The sequence below is a fragment of the Triturus cristatus genome, chromosome 10, assembly GCF_964204655.1.
Source record: "Triturus cristatus chromosome 10, aTriCri1.1, whole genome shotgun sequence".
In the NCBI taxonomy this organism is placed as follows: Eukaryota; Metazoa; Chordata; class Amphibia; order Caudata; family Salamandridae; genus Triturus; species Triturus cristatus.
The window spans coordinates 1,074,440,839-1,074,458,355 of record NC_140593.1 but is presented as its reverse complement, the minus strand read 5'-3'; the positions used below and the strand labels follow the sequence as shown (position 1 = coordinate 1,074,458,355).

The following is a 17,517-nucleotide window of genomic DNA, read 5'->3' as shown; positions in this document are numbered from 1 at the left end:
CAAAATGGCACCACAGGTCTGCTACTGCAGCCTGGGTAAGGGTGTGCTTGCACTCCTCACCGTGGTATAGGCTACCCATATCCACCTATATATACAGACACATATAAACCTATAAGCCACTCCTATGGCAGGCCTTGACAATCCTGAAGGCAGAGTGCTTGGTTTTGTGTGAGAGGGTGCCCAAGCAAGAGCTGAGCCCCTCTGCAGCGTTCGGAAATCCTTCCTTATGGCTGTTCTGTGATACAGCCATACCATATACTCTTAAGTGCATTATAACCTCGCAGTAAATGCTAACTTTGGAATGGCTGCATCAAAACATGTCGTGTTTGGTGTCAAACGCTTTGGAATACTAGCCCCCGCCAGGTCTGGCGGCGGGGGTGGCATTCCACCCTTCTGGAAGAGAGACATGTTCGCACTGGTCTGGCCCGGTGGGACTTTCCTGGGCCCTGGCATCGCAGGGTGGATGCCTCTGCCATGGACGCGGGTCTGGCCTCCTGCTGCTGGCCGGGGCTCCGGCGGGGGAGGCCTGGACAGTGGGTTTCCTGTCGAGGGGAGGTGTGGCCACCTCCCCAGACGGGCAGATGTGTGTTGGGGCTGGGCGGGAGCACTCTCTGGTGCTTTGGGGTCCTGCACTGGTGGCACACTTGGTGTCCCTGTGCGTGGTCCGGTTCGGACCGGTTGCAGGGGCTGCCTGCCCCTGCTCTGGCGTGAGGCTGGATGGGGGAGGTGGGTGTGGCCGCCCCTCTTTCCGGGCCCTCCCAAGGGTGGGTCCCTGGAGTGTGTCCAACCCCCAGACTTGGTGTGGGCATGGGAACCCAGTCGTTGAGATTTTGGATTACCCTGACCGAAACTCTGCAACATATATCCTGGACCTTCGACGTTCTATCCTGTCTAGAAGACCGAAGAACTTTCCCTTGGGGTCAAGGAGTGACTCCCCAGCTTGGCAGGCACCAAAGAAGCAACTGACCGGTCTGCAACGCTGAAGCTCCCGCCGGACGCCAAAGTCTTTGCATCACCAGAGGTGGATTTCCAGACTTCCCCAAGGCTACCCTGAGTCCACAGCAAAGCTGAGGCCCGTGGGTGACGTGGAACCGTGACCCCTGGACACCGTGAACTTTTGCAGCAACACTATCTTCCTGGACCTCCTCGAAGTTGTGCTTTGGGCTCCGAGTAGCCCTAGCCTTGAGCACCTCCTGCACCGAAGATTGCTGGCCTCCACTCCACGAGTGACCCGTGGGCGAGTTTCAAGTGCGACCGCTCGAGGCTCCTTCGCGATCACTAGCCCGTTGGCTAGCAGGTCCCCATGAAGGCAACTCCTCTTCTGCTTGGGCTTTCCTGGTTGCTCCAGACGTGCCCTGACTTACCCTCACTGGGTGAGTCCCTCATACCTTGCTGGTCTGCACCGCAGTCCTTTCTCTGAATTCCAGTGACTTGCCTTTGCCAAGGCTTGTTGGGTCCATTCTGGTCGCCAACACCGCAACAATCAACAGACTTCGTGGGACAGCTCGAATCTGGCTCCTGGACTTCGTCGACGCCTCCTGGACCTCGTGGCTGAAGAGTCAAGACACCCATCAACTCACCTGAGGCACCGACCTTCTGTGGGCATTGGTCCATCCTGCCCTCGGTCACTGGCTAGTGACCCAGACTCTGTCCCCTCTGCTTTCAGGTTCCTTCCATCCTAGATCCAGGCTTGGATCTCTTCGGACAATTCTCCTCTTCACGGCAGTAGCAGTTGTTTGCAGGCTTCCATTGCAATCGACGATGCGACCCGACACCAAAAGACACCTATGCACCCAGCTTCCCTGGGTGAGGTAACTCGAGTACTCCGGTGCTCCCGTGAACTTCTTCAGTCCAAAAGGCTTTGGTCCTGACTCGATTCCAAGTGTCCCTAATCTTTAAATTTCCAACCACGACATTGCCCATAGAAGCTAACGGGAACCCACGGTTGTGTTTACACACTGCATACAGTCCCCGTGGGTCCCCTGTGTCACTACTTTGGGTGGTTCCTTGGGGTCCCAGCGATTCTACAGGCTCTAGGCATTGTGTCTACCTCAGTTGTGGTTCTTGTACCACTTTTTTGGTATATGGTTTGGTACGCTCCTAGGGCCCAAACGTGTATTTGTGCTATTACTGATAATTGCTAACTTGTAAACAAATTACTTCGAACTCCAGTCTCATAAAGAGACTAGAGGGGTGTGTTTTAAGTTAAATACATATATTGGTGTGGTTGTCCTTTCATTTGATCATTCAAGAGATTATAGACTGGTAAAACAAGCTGCTTTACATTCCTTCAAGACTTAGCCTGAAGGCTGCTCTCCATAGCTATCCCTAGGATAGCTTTCAATAAAGGTTGTCTTTAACCTATCACCATAAGGGGTTGTTTGGACTGATACAAGGTGCCCACTAGAACTAGTGGACAGCATAGATCAGGCCACTTTCTCACACTTCCATCCTTCTCTTTTCTATTTTCCCGTCTTTTGTTCTACCTTGCTATTCTATTGATGCTTAATTCTTTTTTTAATTAATTATGACCTTTTGTCTGCTGAGTAGCAGACAGAAGAAGCCCAAAAAGAACCCCACCCCTGCTGTTGCTGCTAAAGTGGGGGTTTCACAACGTCCCTGGCTGTGTGCTATTGAGAAGTGCAGGTACAATCTCATTAATAGTATTGGACGCCCACTGAGAAGTGCAGGTACTTTCCCTTTTCAAATGAAAGTAGCAGAGGTACTCAGTTTACCTGTGAGTATCTGCCCATTTAAAGCACTGGTTATATTCCTACCTCTCAGCCTTTCACAGCATCTTGGAGGGTGTGAGCTAATATCCATGCCCCTTGGCCCAGATGACATCACAGAATCTTTGACAACAACCCCCCTACCACCATTGCATTAAAGAAAGTGATATGCATTTGATGCTGTAACATCCCAGAATGACATCCCTTGCTCCTACAACACAATTCTATAATATAATGTGTTAAGCTAGTATTCAGCAGGAAATACATTTAAAGTAGATCCTTTAAAACACGTTGACCAATGCCCTCTTAAATCATCCCCTGGTGTATAAAGTCCCTTGACCGTATAGGTCCACAAATGCCATGCCTAGTTTGACCCCTTCCTGCTTGCACCTACTCTCCACCTCCGAACTTCCTGTGAAACAAACCTGAGTATATTTCTAAATCAAATGGATCAAATCCCCCATCAATCTGTTATATTATCCGCCTCACTGGTTGATGGACACCCTGATCGGTCGCCTACGTGCCGCGGTGGTGTCGGTGCTGTATTTATTTTTAAGCTGAAACATCTGGACGAGCAGTTATCTCCCTTTCCTTCCTTCTTTCACTTCATTTTCAATCTTTTCTCACATTTTTCTTCTTTCAGTTGCCAGTTTGTCCAATTTCCTCCCATTTCTCAACATTTTTTGTTCTTACTTTCCTTTCAGAGGCATGTGTATGTTTTAAAAGCCACAGGATCTCCCCAAGGTGCGCAATTTCCTTAAATTGCATTTCTGCTCCTCCTACATCTGTTTGGGATTCTGTATAATTAATACTTCCTGCTTGTTGTAAGCCCTCTTCCCACGGTGGGGAAATGAGCTAAATTTTCTTTACTCTTTCTGTTTATTAAAGAATCCTCCTTCAATAACTAATTAGCCAGTGTCCCCCTACTGAAGTAACCAATTAGCCCCCATTTCACATGCACTGCTCCCACTCCCCATCTTGGTGTTGTCCAGATTCAGGACTCTTACTATTCACCCTTCACTCCATCCCTCATAGAGGTCTGTTTGCTGTTGTCTTCTCATTTGCACAAGATAAGTGTGTGTGTGTGTGTGTGTGTGTGTATATATATATATATATATATATATATGTATCACCTACTGGCGGTTGCCAGCAGCTAGTTATAGTTGCGACCTCATAGCCAATAGGTCTCGCTTTTGGGACCTTGTTTGTATTTAGTTATGCATCAACTGTTGCAAGGCTAAACACTTATAAGGTCCCAAAGGCGAGACCTATTGGCTATGACAATGCTTGTTACAAAGAGACTGAGGAGGTTTGTCACAATAAAGACGCTCTCATCCACGATGTAAGCAGCACCTGAAACCCAGCAAGACCCCTGTTTCATATGTCTGCTTCATCCTGATGTCACCTCTCAATTTGGAGTACCGGGTTTGCACTAAGTTACAAGTAAATAGTGTGGGTTAGCTCATCCATAGGTTTATATTTCTGGATCTATCCAGATTCATAGTTAGGTCCTTCACTCATGAGATGTTCAAGTGCTTAATTGGAATCGTGTCTGACCTAGCCCTGAGTGTGCGTCGGCCCCGCAGCTACATCGAAAGCATAAAAGATCTTAGTGGAACTTTTTTTTTACATTACTGAGACAGCCTGGTTTAGGGGAGTATTAAACCAAAAACACTGTACATTTACCTAGATGTAGGGCATAAACAAATGAGAGGATATCTAACTCAATATATGTCCCTGGGTAGGAGAATCAGGCGGGGTGTTCTCTTTCACCCTCGTTCCTTTCCTCAGACACAGAGCCTTTAGAATCTTATAACCAAACATGGCACATGATCACAATTTGGTTAGACGCAGTGCACTTATCTGTATGTCAATACACAATTACCTGCTACCAGTGCTTTCTAATATAGAGGAATACGGGGTATACTTTCCCTGAGACTAAATTAATACAGCTTGTGATTTTTGCACCACATCTTCCCGGGACTGCATTGTGGAACCCTATTGTAGCACAAAGTTGAAATGGTGGCCTTTGTTCAGGATACAAATGAGCAAGGACAAAAACAGTCAATAGAAGGGGATGTACACAATGGCTTTTAATTCCATTGCACCCACATTTGAATAATTGATCTTTTCTTTAAATAATACAGCAATGATTTTTTCAATATTTTTAAAATACTTTTATGAATTAACATATTTTAAGATTTCCTATATTTGCCTCAGTTGTGTTTGTTGATGGTTGATTTTAACCTAGATAATTGAACTGAGTTTACCTGACAACTGGAACAGGCTGGCAATAACCTTAGCAAGCCATCCTACTCTTAATAACATGGTTAAACTTACTAAACAGTTTATACATCTTCAAGGATGTCTCTTTTGTCCCCCACATCCCATCAAAATGTTTTAATACACTGAAATACAGGTTGATCAAGCTCATCTGGGTTGGCTCACACAGGGAAGCCCTGGTGTCACCTTACAGTGCGTGGCAGTGGAGTTGCTGCTTGAACTGTATCACTGGATTTTTAGTACTCAGTAGCATTTTTTATGTTGGGTGGGTTTGCTGGATGGCATGCATCACTGGTAGCCAAGGTCATGGAAGAACATTGACACTGTCAAGTCAAGTAAAAAAAACCTTTATTTGGCTATTCCTAACCATAACGTGCATTTCATAAATTTTAAAATGTAAATGTTTTTCACTGTATAAAATGTTCACTTTCCAAAAGTTACAAAAAATATTTGGTTCGTCCTTAGCCTAAAATACTTTATAATATTTACATTTGCATTTGTGCCTTACATAAAATCACTCATCCCCAATTTACTAAATAATTCACTACAGTTCATTAGAATTAATAAACAAGTATCCACTGACACTGATGAACAGGTTATCTGCCAGGATGATAGTCCAGGACTACATTGAGATGTCCTCTCCATTGTGCTTTGATCTGGGGCCTTGGAAATTTCACTGCAGGAGCTCACACTTGATTGTAGTCTCCACAAATATAAAAAGATAAATTATGGTATACTGTGCAGTATGGCAATTACAAAATTGACACAGAGAGCTCAAATTATTAAAAAATAGTTTAATACCTCGGAATATAAAAAAATAATTAGAACATCACAATAATTTCCCAACAAAAAATTGAAGTCAAGACTATGATAAAATCCTTATTAAAGTAGTCATTATGTTGTAGGGAATGTTTCCAGGAAACACTGTCAGAGAATTACCCTGCTTCTCTCCCTTTTATTACTATCTCTTCCAAACAATATTTTTTTACCTGGTTTGTAATCTATTGCCAGTCTAAATTTCAGCCAATTTTCCCTGGCTTTTTATTTCCTTATATAAGTGGAGTAAAAATGCAGTCCGCATCTTTCGTTTTTTATAAGGCAACTGACAAAGGCTGTAAAACCTATGTATTTAGGCAGAGTGAATATTTCTTAACATGTTTTTCTACCCAGTAAATGGAATTGAGAGATGAACCCAGAACTTCGGCATCAGTGTTACGTTGTTTGTTTATTTTAACGTAGGAAGGGGTAACAATCGGCTATGAATTCATAGCGAAACAGCCAGCTATTAAGTCAGTGTGGCAAATCACACTGCATAATCTACTTCATGATTTAAAAATTGATCATGAAGTTCAGACTGTGTGGCTATGGTGGTCTTACAGTAATAGCACCCCATTACCTCTCCTTTGGGGTGATGGGCCAGAAAGAGTTTGGTATCCTGAGTGAGAGACTTGTATAGAAGGATGTAATGTTACCCAGGGGATTCGTTTAGAAGGGAATGCAGAAACTGTCCCCGAGTGGCAGGTTGGTGATTTCCCATCAGAACATACTTTGGTAAATAGATTGGTTCCCTTTTTCCACCTGTAGGAAATACAAATAAACAATAGTAGTACACAGCCAATCCAGTAGAGAGTAGATGACCTGGTTCAGGAGAAGAGTTGGGAACAGCAGGAGAACATCAACAGTGATTAGGAAGACGTAACATAACACTTCCTGTCCACATAAGAAAGTTTCAAAGATTGATAAATTCAAGATAATAGGCAGTTAAACACAGGTTATTGTAAGGTTATATTTTCTTGGCAGCTAGATAGGAAATTAATAAAGAAGAATCACATTTTGGTTATTGTTCTGGACCAGTAAAGTAATTTCTTATGGCCCACTTCTTTCAGGGTAAACTCTATAAGGAAATCTGTAAGTGTTAAAGAAACAACTTGCCCATAAGCCTTTTCAGTTTTGTATTTTAGAAAGTATTGTTACCCCAAATTCTTCTGAAGACGCTTAACCTCAGTGCACTAGAGCACAGAATTAACATGTTTACTGAGTTGGAAAACATAACACTTTCAAACACCCCCGTTTTGGCCTGTTGAATCTCTCACTCCTCTTCCTGATTTTGCTTTTTTCAGCCACAGACCTTGCATAGTGTTGTGACCTCTCAGCGTCTTGCGCTGTTCTTTGCCTCATAGACAAAAGTCTATGACCAGTCCACTGACCTCCAGTCACAGACCTCTCGCAAGTAGAAAACTCTGTCCACTGCTCTTGGTATCATAGTGAGTGGATTGTACATTACTCCTCGTAATTCTTTCCTTTAGCCTTTCTGTCACAGGCCTCTACCCTGCTCAAAGCCTTCCACAAATACAGGTTTTACCTTTGGATTACAGAGTGTGGTCAGGTTGATAAGCAAGGATTGTGTGTGGTGAAGGGGGGGGGGGGGGGAAGTGTTCTGAATTCATAGCCAGCAAATAATGCACTGGATCACATTTTCTCCTGTTGATAAGTTTTCACTTTCGACTAATTTGCGTATTAGTATTACGTAATTCTAGCATCTGGTGGCCTGGCACCCTGCAGCCATGACCCCAGGTCTTTGTTGTAACCAGAATGGATAGGAAGCAGCTGATTGTCAATGTACAAGAGGACATGTAACCTTTAATAAAATGGTTTTTTTTTTGTCTTAGCTGTTTGTAGAAGGATGAGCATATTTACCTCCAAGCTGTTTACACTGGTGCTGGTGGTACAGCCCAAGCAGGTTCTGTTGGGCATGAAGAAACGTGGATTTGGTGCTGGACGATGGAATGGCTTTGGTGGGAAGGTTCAAAAAGGGGAGACCATTGAAGAAGCGGCAAAGAGGTAACCATTGGAGTCAGTTCTGTTTGGAAAAGTAACGCTGTGTGCAGAATTAAGCATGCCCTCTTTGAAAGTTACACTGCTGTTTTGTGTGAAAGTTAAGGCGGAAGCAACTTTGACAGGTTCTTTAAAATGTGACATGCGCAGTTCTAGTAATAATTACTTTTATAGTCTGCTAATTTCTAATACTTCCTCGTACAGATCTGCTTTCATTGTGTTGGCTTGACCCTGAAAGTGAAAGGCCCTCTTGCGAGATGGGTATCCTTAACATTAAGGGGCTTTTTGTTTTGGTCATAGTTATACTGTGAATTTGATCTTTTTTTCAGTACGCTCTATGGAGAATCAATTATGCTTAGATACGTATGAGATTAATTTGGCTACAGAAATCAAGTATTTCTAAGCTTTTATGACAAAACCCAGTTGACTGACTAGTAAAGTGATGTTTGATGATGAAAGATTTCAATGATGAGATTTTGTTAGCCAAATTAAGTTACTGTTTTGTCACCATCTCCAGCTATCGAATATGTATCTAATGCTTATCCACTATGTTACTTACAACATTAACTGAAATTAAAAGTGTTTCCCGCTTTTATGAGGGAGGGTGTGGTTCTTTAATAGAGTGATGGCTGCTAATTAGTATGTCCTGCCAGTAACTGCTTTCGTCTATGTCAAGAATTCCTGTCATGCGAGGGGAGGAAAACGGTAACCAGCGAAAACGGACTACATCTCCCAGGATGCTTAGCGGTTGAGAGGTTATGTAAACAGGAGAGCTGTTACATAACTCAAGGAAAACACGCCCTTATGTAAACAGGAGAGCTGTTACATAACTCAAGGAAAACACGCCCTTATGTAAACAGGAGAGCTGTTACATAACTCAAGGAAAACACGCCCTATAAAGGGAGGAACCGGGAGGTACAACGCTGTCGGATATTGTGTTTACACCGACGTACCTGCTTAGTGAAGAGCAGTGTTCCGGAGTGGTGCTCCAGTAAGGCAAGAACGGAGGTAGGTCGAGTCGTTACTCCCTGGGCCGTGTCTTGCCCCATCGTCACCTGTGAAGGACCCGGAAGCTCTACCGGATAACCATTGAGCTTTGGTTTTTGACTCGGCTGAGTCAAAGCGCAGTGGCGCTTTTGCTGGTTGGAGTCGTAACTCCCAGCCCGACCAGAGATACAGGGACTGCCAGCTGTAACGCACACCAGGAGGTGTTTGCCGCGTTACAGACTCGGAAGTCCACAGGATCGATCGAGCGGCTGCTCTCGGTTCAGTCTTCTTTGCTTGTGATTGGGGTATCGGTGACGCTTCACCAGGAGGTGACTCCGCGTCCCGGTGCAGTCTGAGGAAGCGGTTGAGCGGCTGCTCCCTTCAGGTAGAGACCCCGGCTGGGTGTTTCCCTGACTCCTCGATTCTCCCCAACACTCTTCGTGCCCCTCACAGCCTATCGATTGGCATTGTCGGCCATTTCATTTCTGCCCTCTGTTGGCATATGCCGGGATCGGCGTATATGCAGAGGACGGCTAGGACCATCCGTGCTGTGGGCTGGTAACGTACTTAGCCTGGAGGATTCCAGTGACTATAACCTTTGTTTATTCCTTGTATTATTTTTGCCTTCATTAAAATAACTAAACCTTCACAAGTGGTTGCGTTCTCATTATCGTGTCTGTTAAACGATCCTGAGACGTTCAGGGCGTTACAAAATATCCGACCTTAATAACACTAACTGTCTCCCGGTCGATAACAGACATGGCAACACTTGATGATGTGCTGGCTGCTTTAGCGACCGTGCAAATTGAATTGGCTGCCTCCAGGCAAGAAACAGCCGATGTAAAAGCCAGACTGGATGCTATCCAATTGGACCCGCTCACGCCCAGCACCTCCCTCACGAACCAGACCCCTGCGGTAGTAGTGGAAATGCCGGTAGCCGTCCCCTTGGCAACACCAGAGAGGTACAGTGGGGATCCTAACACAGTGCAGGTGTTCCTCACACAAGTGGCGCTACATTTATCGTGCAAACCAAGGGCGTTCCCCACGAGTCAGGCTCGTGTGGCTTTCCTTATATCCTATTTGGCTGGAAACGCGGCACAATGGGCCGTACCTCTGGTGAGCAGGGACGACCCCATCTTATGTGATTGGGGTGCTTTTCGCGAGGAATTCCTGAAAGTCTTCGACAGAAGGGCTGACTCGTACACGGCGGACCGTGAAATGCTTGAGTTGAGACAGGGATCCAACGACCTGGTGCAGTATCTCAACGCGTTCCGAAGGCTGGTTGCGGAAACCAAGTGGCCTGTTGCTAAACAGACGGCGCTCTTCCATCACGGGCTGTGCGATGAGCTCAAGGACGCCGTGGCTCATATTGACCCACAACCCAAGACATGTGAGGGCCTTATCAACCTGGTATTATGGCTGGAACATAGGCTAAGTGAAAGAAAGGGGGATCATGGGAGAAAAAGAAACTCCCTTCCATCCTATGTGACAGTGGGAAGTCCTGAAACTTCCACCGCTTCCAAGGGAGAACCCATGGACATCGGCGTAATACGAGCGAGCCTCACAGCCACGGAGAAAGAGTCACGCCGTAAACAAGGATTGTGCCTATATTGTGGCAAAAAAGGCCACTACGTACGTGAATGCCCTGCCAAACCGAAGACGTCACGTTATCGGGCCAACCGGTCGGTAACAGCCGTGGTGGACGTACCGGCGGAAAACTAGAGGACTCCCAGACCAAAGAAGGGGCATCTCGGAGTCACTCATCCATCCCTTCACTTTCCAACTCGGTCACTAAGGGACAACGACACCTGTTTCTCACGGTGCACGTGGGAGTGCATGACCAGTGGATACCCGTTGTGGCCATGGTGGATTCAGGGGCCACTGGCATGTTTATGGACCACAACGAGGCATGCAGGCTAGGGCTAGTGCTTCTTCCCAAAGCTGTACCCGAAGACGTCTATGCTGTAGACGGAAGGCGATTGGTGACGGGGCCCATCGGGCAGCACACGGGGGTCCTTCCGATGAGATGTGGGAGGAACCATTTGGAACAAATCGATTTTAACATCATCCGAGCGCCCCAATATGGCGTCATATTGGGATTGCCGTGGCTACAGAATCACAACCCCTCTGTGGATTGGCCAACACATCGCATCGAACTGACGTCACCGTATTGCATCCTGCATTGTGGAATAAGAACGGAATCCCTTGACGCAGATGAGAGCGGGAGTCAGACGGTGGCTACAGCGGCAGAAAAAGATGTGGCTCTCCCCCAGGCTTATCACAGTTTTGAGGATGTATTTGATGAGGTGAAGGCGGAAGTGCTACCACCACATAGACAGTTTGACTGCCAGATCGACCTGGTGCCAGGGGCCAGCGTTCCCAGCGGCAGGCTGTATGCCCTGACGGAGCCTGAAAACGTGCATCTCCGGGGGTACCTGGATAAACTCCTCAAGCTAGGATTCATCCGCCCGTCCAAGTCTCCGGCCGCCTCGCCACTCTTCTTCATCCCGAAGGCTAATGGGGAGCTGAGAGCCTGTGTGGACTTTAGGGCATTGAATGCGATAACCGTAAAGAATCGGTACCCCTTGCCTCTCATCAGTGTACTTCTGGAACAGGTCAAGAAAGCTCGTATCTACACCAAGTTGGATTTGAAAGGGGCATACCATCTGGTGCGCATGAGGGACGGAGACGAGTGGAAGACCGCCTTTAAGACCAGGTTCGGCCTTTTTGAGTACCTCGTCATGCCGTTCGGTCTGTGCAACGCCCCGGCAGCCTTTCAGTACTTTTTGAATGAGGTATTCAGAGAGGAGTTGGATATCTACGTGGTCGTATATATCGACGACATCCTCATCTATTCGTCCAGTGTGGAGGAGCACGTACACCACGTCAAAGCTGTGCTCCAAAAGCTGAGGGAAAACATGCTGTTTTGTAAACTCAGCAAGTGTGACTTCCACGTCACATCCGTGGAATTCCTCGGAGTGATGCTGAGTCCAGAGGGACAGGAGATGGCAGAACGAAAGATCAAGGCGGTGAAAGAATGGCCGGTGCCCCAAAGCGTGAAGGACGTCCAAAGTTTCATTGGCTTCGCCAACTTTTACAGGCGGTTTATAGATGGATTTTCAGGATTGGTGGCCCCAATCACACAGCTACTGAGGAAGTCCAAGGAGTTTGTCTGGTCCCCTGAAGCGAACAAAGCCTTTGAGGCCCTGAAAAGCGCCTTTGGTAAGGCGCCGGTGTTGGCTCACCCCGATCCGGATCTCCCCTACGTGGTGGAAGCGGACGCATCGGATGTGGCGCTGGGGGCTATCTTGTCCCAACGCAACCACGACACAGGGGTGCTTCATCCCGTTGCGTACATGTCCCGCAAACTCAACGACGCCGAACGCAACTACCATATTGCGGAGAAGGAGCTTCTCGCAATCAAGGACGCCTTCACCGAATGGAGGCATTGGTTGATGGGGGCAAGACATGTGGTATCGGTGTACACGGACCATCGGAACCTACAGTTCATGACGGCCACAAGACACCTTTCTCCCAGACAGCTGCGGTGGATGATCTTCTTTGCGGGGTTCAACTTCCGCATCACATATCGGCCGGGGACGGAAAACCGGAAGGCGGACGCCCTGTCCCGTCAATCTGCAGTTAAGGAACCATTGCCTGCGACCGAGCATTCCATCATTTCCCCGAGGATGGTATTGGGGGTTATCCAACCGGATACTTTCCTGAGGGGAATAAAGAGAGGGATCAGGTCATTCGCATGGCGGAGGTGGCTCCTCAGTCACAGAGAATGGCAGCTGAAGGACGGGATACCCCTGAAGGGCAGGTGCCTATTGATACCCACGCCTAGGCTAAGGAAACAAGCATTCATTTGGTGCCATGACACTCCATGCGCAGGTCATTTGGGCTTTGAAAAAACGGTGGCTAGCATGGGACGGCATTTCTGGTGGCCAACCATGAGAGTGGATGTCAGGAGGTGGGGACAGGAGTGTCCTACGTGTGCTACCATGAAGGCCGACCATGGCCGAACCCAAGGGCTCTTACATCCACTTCCGACCCCGGATAGACCATGGGATAGCATATCACTGGACTTCGTGGTGGGCCTACCGGTAGACCAGGGGATGACGGCAATACTGGTGGTGGTGGATTACTTGACGAAAATGGGGCACTTCATCCCCTGCAAGAGAGTCCCTACGGCCGGGGAATTGGCGTCACTACTCCTAAAGAATGTGGTACGACTGCATGGATTACCTGGGGTGATCGTGTCGGACCGGGGGTCGCAGTTTACTGCGCAATTCTGGAAGACTTGGTGCACTGCGCTGCATGTTAAGACCGCCCTGTCCACCAGCTACCACCCTCAAACGGACGGTCAAACCGAGCGCCTGAACCAAACGCTCAAACAGTATCTGCGATGTTTTGTGGACCAGGGCAGGGAAGAATGGGTCGACTTGCTATGGGTTGCAGAGATAGCCTATAACAACGCCACTCACAGCTCCACACAAGCATCTCCGTTCTATAGCAACTATGGCCAACATCCCAGGTTCTTGCCATTTCTACATCCGTTCAGAGAGGACAGGATTCCCGCCACAGCGGACAGGGTGGCACACATAAAAGACACGTTGATGCGCTCAAGGGCTGTCCTAATAGAGGCCAAGAGAAGATACAAGGCTGCGGCAGACAGGAAGAGAAGGCCCGGGCCACTGTACCGCACTGGAGACTACGTCTGGATATCCACAAGAAACATGAGGTTTCGAAAGAACAGTGTGTTCCATCCCAAGTACATGGGCCCCTATCGAATTACCAAGTGTATGGGTCCCGTGAACGTGAAGGTGTGCTTGCCCCAGTCATTGCAGATACACCCTGTCTTTCATGTATCATTGCTCAAACCAGCGCCCTCCAAGCCGTCTGGGACACCTAGGCCGGTATGCGTGGAGTCGGAGGTGGAGTATGAAGTGTCGGGCATACGGGCGTCCAAATGGCGCAGGGGGAAGCTGTGGTACCTGGTTGCATGGAAAGGCTATGGCCCGGAGGAGCAGTCATGGGAACCGGCTGAAGGGGTTCATGCTCCGCGCTTGGTCTCCTTGTTCCATCGGCGTTTTCCTGCCAGCGCTGGACCCGTGGGGAGCCGCTGAGAGGGAGGATGTACTGTCAAGAATTCCTGTCATGCGAGGGGAGGAAAACGGTAACCAGCGAAAACGGACTACATCTCCCAGGATGCTTAGCGGTTGAGAGGTTATGTAAACAGGAGAGCTGTTACATAACTCAAGGAAAACACGCCCTTATGTAAACAGGAGAGCTGTTACATAACTCAAGGAAAACGCCCTTATGTAAACAGGAGAGCTGTTACATAACTCAAGGAAAACACGCCCTATAAAGGGAGGAACCGGGAGGTACAACGCTGTCGGATATTGTGTTTACACCGACGTACCTGCTTAGTGAAGAGCAGTGTTCCGGAGTGGTGCTCCAGTAAGGCAAGAACGGAGGTAGGTCGAGTCGTTACTCCCTGGGCCGTGTCTTGCCCCATCGTCACCTGTGAAGGACCCGGAAGCTCTACCGGATAACCATTGAGCTTTGGTTTTTGACTCTGCTGAGTCAAAGCGCAGTGGCGCTTTTGCTGGTTGGAGTCGTAACTCCCAGCCCGACCAGAGATACAGGGACTGCCAGCTGTAACGCACACCAGGAGGTGTTTGCCGCGTTACAGACTCGGAAGTCCACAGGATCGATCGAGCGGCTGCTCTCGGTTCAGTCTTCTTTGCTTGTGATTGGGGTATCGGTGACGCTTCACCAGGAGGTGACTCCGCGTCCCGGTGCAGTCTGAGGAAGCGGTTGAGCGGCTGCTCCCTTCAGGTAGAGACCCCGGCTGGGTGTTTCCCTGACTCCTCGATTCTCCCCAACACTCTTCGTGCCCCTCACAGCCTATCGATTGGCATTGTCGGCCATTTCATTTCTGCCCTCTGTTGGCATACGCCGGGATCGGCGTATATGCAGAGGACGGCTAGGACCATCCGTGCTGTGGGCTGGTAACGTACTTAGCCTGGAGGATTCCAGTGACTATAACCTTTGTTTATTCCTTGTATTATTTTTGCCTTCATTAAAATAACTAAACCTTCACAAGTGGTTGCGTTCTCATTATCGTGTCTGTTAAACGATCCTGAGACGTTCAGGGCGTTACAGTCTATGTGCTATTGTGGTATTTCATTTTCAGTAAAATGGTTTTTTAAATAAAAAAAATAAAAAAAGATTCTAGCTATCAATCACTAGGGGCCTTATGTAGGTGGGCTTGCATTTACCACTTCATAAATACCGAATCATACCGATTCGGTATTTATGAAGTGGTAAATGCAATGTAGGTAATGAGTCGGTAAATATTACCGATTCGGAAAAATACGGTAATTACCGAATCGGTATTTACCGATTCGGTAATGAGGCATACCTTCCCATTGATGGGAAGGTATGCCTCATTACCGAATCGGTAAATACCGATTCGGTAATGGGGGAGCACATGCAAGGGTGGCAGGGTGTCACATTGACACCCTGTTGCACCCCTGATTCGGCCATGTGTGCACATGTGGTGCACATACATGCCCTAAGGGCATGTATGTCTGCCACATTGCACACTTAAACGTGCACAAAAATGCTTTTTGTCACCTATTCGTCATTTACCACCAACCTTTAGTTGGTGGTAAATAACGAATCCCCACACCCACCACACACTCCCCCTACATCTCATTTCATGATTCGGTATTTACCGAATCGGTAAATTTACCGAATCGGTAATATTATTACCGAATCGGTAATATTATTACCGATTCGGTAATTTTACCGATTCGGTAAATACCGAATCATGAAATTCTCCCCCTACATCTCAAAAGCCAAAATACCGGTCGGTAACGGTATAATTACCGAAAATCGGCCGTTACCGACCGGTATTTGGCTTCCTACATGAGGCCCTAGAAGTGCAAAATCCAACCAAATGGATGTTAGTGGAGACCTTAAAGTATTTGTCCATCTAGTTGTGTCTTCAAGCTACCTTGTAAGATGAATATTGACCTCTTAGAGGTTCCACAAAATGGGCCCTTTAACCAAAAGAATTTTTCAAGGTCTCCATTTCTGATCAGGAATAAAGTGTCCTAAAGTACAAATTCTCAAATCTGCATCAATCACCCTACTTAAAATTGCGGAAAACATTCTGAAGTGCTGATAAATGGATTATTCCTATTTTGAGAATGCAACAATTCCAATGGTGGTTTGTACCAACTGAACTGAAATCATGTAAGAAAAAAACTGAAGTGTACATTTGGTCCATGAAAAACTAAATCAGACTTTTATTGCCATTTTGTTTGCTGTACATGGCCATGTCATTGTTTAGACTTTTGACTCTACTGTCTCTAGAGGTCCCTGGTGCACATTTAAGCAACTTCAACCAACTTATTAATAATTACTGTCTGCTTTTTCAGACAGCAGTAAAGAAAGGGGGGCTGTTAATATGGGATTTTCATTAGTGTAGGAGCTTTATACGGAAGGAAGTGAAAAAAAAGCCACCATGAGAAAACAGATAGATCTTAAATCCTGATCAGAAATCCCTTTATTAGTGTTTCCACCTTAATGTGCTCACAGCAGGCTTGCTCCAAACGTTCCTTTTTTGCAGAACCATTAGGGATTTCTGACCGCTCTATTCCCATCAGGTAAACATCCATAGGTTCAAGATACATTGTACCACCTCGTCTTTACAAAATTCAGAAAACCATAAACATGTTAAAGGCATCAATAAAGTTGTAATCCACCACAGATAAGCTACAGCCTTTTTATACTTTACCTGGGACTCTAAAGCGCTTCTTCATCTCTAGTCGGTCATCAAAAGTAATGTCTTGAGGCACATGATAAATATGAGCAGGAAATCTGGACTTCTGTCTGGGTGGATGAGGTGATGGGAGCAATCTTGTGGATACACCGACTTGTCCATATTCTCCATTTTATTGCTATTATATACTTGATAACTAATTGCAAAGTGTCAACTGAGTGTCCTCCCCTCTGTACTGTGGAATTCTGTTTCAGTTTAGATCACCATTCACTTGTTCCTGAAAACATGTGCCTGGAAACTTCTTCATGGTTGTTAAGTAAAATTGACTACTAGTGACAGAGCTTTCGGCATTCCCCCTCTGCACTAGGTTAGCTTTGAGTCTCGTGGACAAACCATGTTCTCACTTTAGTTGTCTGCTTGCAGGGAACTGTTGGAGGAGAGTGGCCTGACAGTGGATGAGCTACACAAGATTGGAAACATCAAGTTTGAATTTGTTGGCAGCACTGAGCTGATGGATGTCCACATTTTTCGAGCAGATAACTATTCTGGTGAACCGACAGAAAGTGAAGGTACAGTGTGTTGATCATGGAATACTATAAATTCACAGTGGAAAGCTTATTGAAATCATTGTTGTAGACATTTAGGAAGCATGAGTACTCCATGAGTGATCTAGGATCAGTGACCCATAATCACAAAGGTGGTTTGTGCTGTTGTTAATTCTGCATTACAGAAAGGGCTGCAGCTATTTTGCAGGCTCTTTCATTAAAATAATTTCATGGACACAAATCTAGCACACAGACGTTAATAGTCATTCTGCATTTTCATGCAGATGCAACTCCATACCAATGAAGAAATTCTTTATTCTCACAGTATACTTTATACTGT

At 46.7% G+C, this 17,517-nt stretch overlaps 1 protein-coding gene across 1 annotated transcript in view; it reads left to right on the top strand.

Annotated features, from left to right (window-relative positions):
* NUDT1 (nudix hydrolase 1) overlaps positions 1–17,517 on the top strand; it is a 38,687-nt gene that overhangs the window by 1,376 nt on the left and 19,794 nt on the right. Inside the window, exons 2-3 of the mRNA XM_085629233.1 lie at positions 7,682–7,853; positions 17,056–17,201. Coding sequence (XP_085485359.1) covers positions 7,696–7,853; positions 17,056–17,201 — 304 coding nt within the window. The 5' untranslated portion in view covers positions 7,682–7,695. The remainder of the gene's footprint in view (positions 1–7,681; positions 7,854–17,055; positions 17,202–17,517) is intronic.